Source organism: Eimeria mitis, genomic scaffold (assembly GCF_000499745.2).
Source record: "Eimeria mitis Houghton genomic scaffold, Emh_scaff2566, whole genome shotgun sequence".
Lineage (NCBI taxonomy): Eukaryota > Apicomplexa > Conoidasida > Eucoccidiorida > Eimeriidae > Eimeria > Eimeria mitis.
Window position 1 is genome coordinate 5369 of NW_013570906.1, and position 823 is coordinate 6191.

An 823-nucleotide genomic window follows, 5' to 3' on the forward strand; every position below is an offset into this window, starting at 1 on the left:
CTGCTGCTGAGGCTGAGGCTGAGGCGGGGGCACTAGAAGGAGCTGCAGCAACAACTGTAGGAGCCGCTGCAGCAGCAGCAGCAGCAGCTGCTGCTGCTGCTGCTGCTGCGGGAGATGTGGCTGAAGCAGCACGCGATAGCAGCAACTTCTGCTGCTGCTGCACCTCTAACTCCTGAGAAGAAAGGGTACGTAGCTTCGAAAGGTCCACCTGCTGCTGCTGCTGCTGCTGCTGCTGCTGCTGCGCTCTTGCTGCTGCAGCAAATGCAGCAGGCTGCTGCTGCTGCTGCCTCAGCAGTGCTCCGGCTCCCCCAGCAAGCGCCTGAGCTGCAAGTCCTACGTTTCCCTGTTGATGTTGCTGATGTTGTTGCTGCTGTTGCTGTTGCTGCTGCTGTTGTTGTGCTGCAGCAGCAGCAGCAGCAGCAGACTGCTGCATTTTTCTGAGTGTTCCTAGAGCCATGAAATCTTTATAAACTTGCAGCTGACGCGTGCATAAAGAGGGTCGGGGTTTGAGTGGGTCTGGCAGCAGCAACGCCCATTTGCTGCTGTGAAGATACTGTGAATCTACAAATACTAAACCTCTTTCTCTCGCATGTCTTCTTGCTGCTAGTGTTGGCCCCAATGCTACCTCTACATCCCGCAGCACCCGCTCAACCACCGCCTGCTCTATCACCGCACAACCCAATTCTAAGTTATCTGAACCCACTATCTGAACCACCTGCTCCACCAACACCTGAAACACAAACCATGCAGCAACAGCAGCAGCAGCAGCAGCAGCAGTAAATTATGCAGCAGCAGCAGCAGCAGCAGCAAATGGATGCAGCAG

The 823-nt window shown here is 55.4% G+C and overlaps 1 protein-coding gene across 1 annotated transcript in view; it reads right to left on the bottom strand.

Annotated features, from left to right (window-relative positions):
- The window catches only part of EMH_0055660 (CCR4-Not complex component, Not1 domain-containing protein, conserved, putative), a gene marked incomplete at both ends in the record, with an annotated part of 2499 nt that overhangs the window by 385 nt on the left and 1291 nt on the right, over positions 1-823 (bottom strand). The window contains 2 exons of the mRNA XM_013497255.1: positions 56-478; positions 626-730. Coding sequence (XP_013352709.1) covers positions 56-478; positions 626-730 — 528 coding nt within the window. The remainder of the gene's footprint in view (positions 1-55; positions 479-625; positions 731-823) is intronic.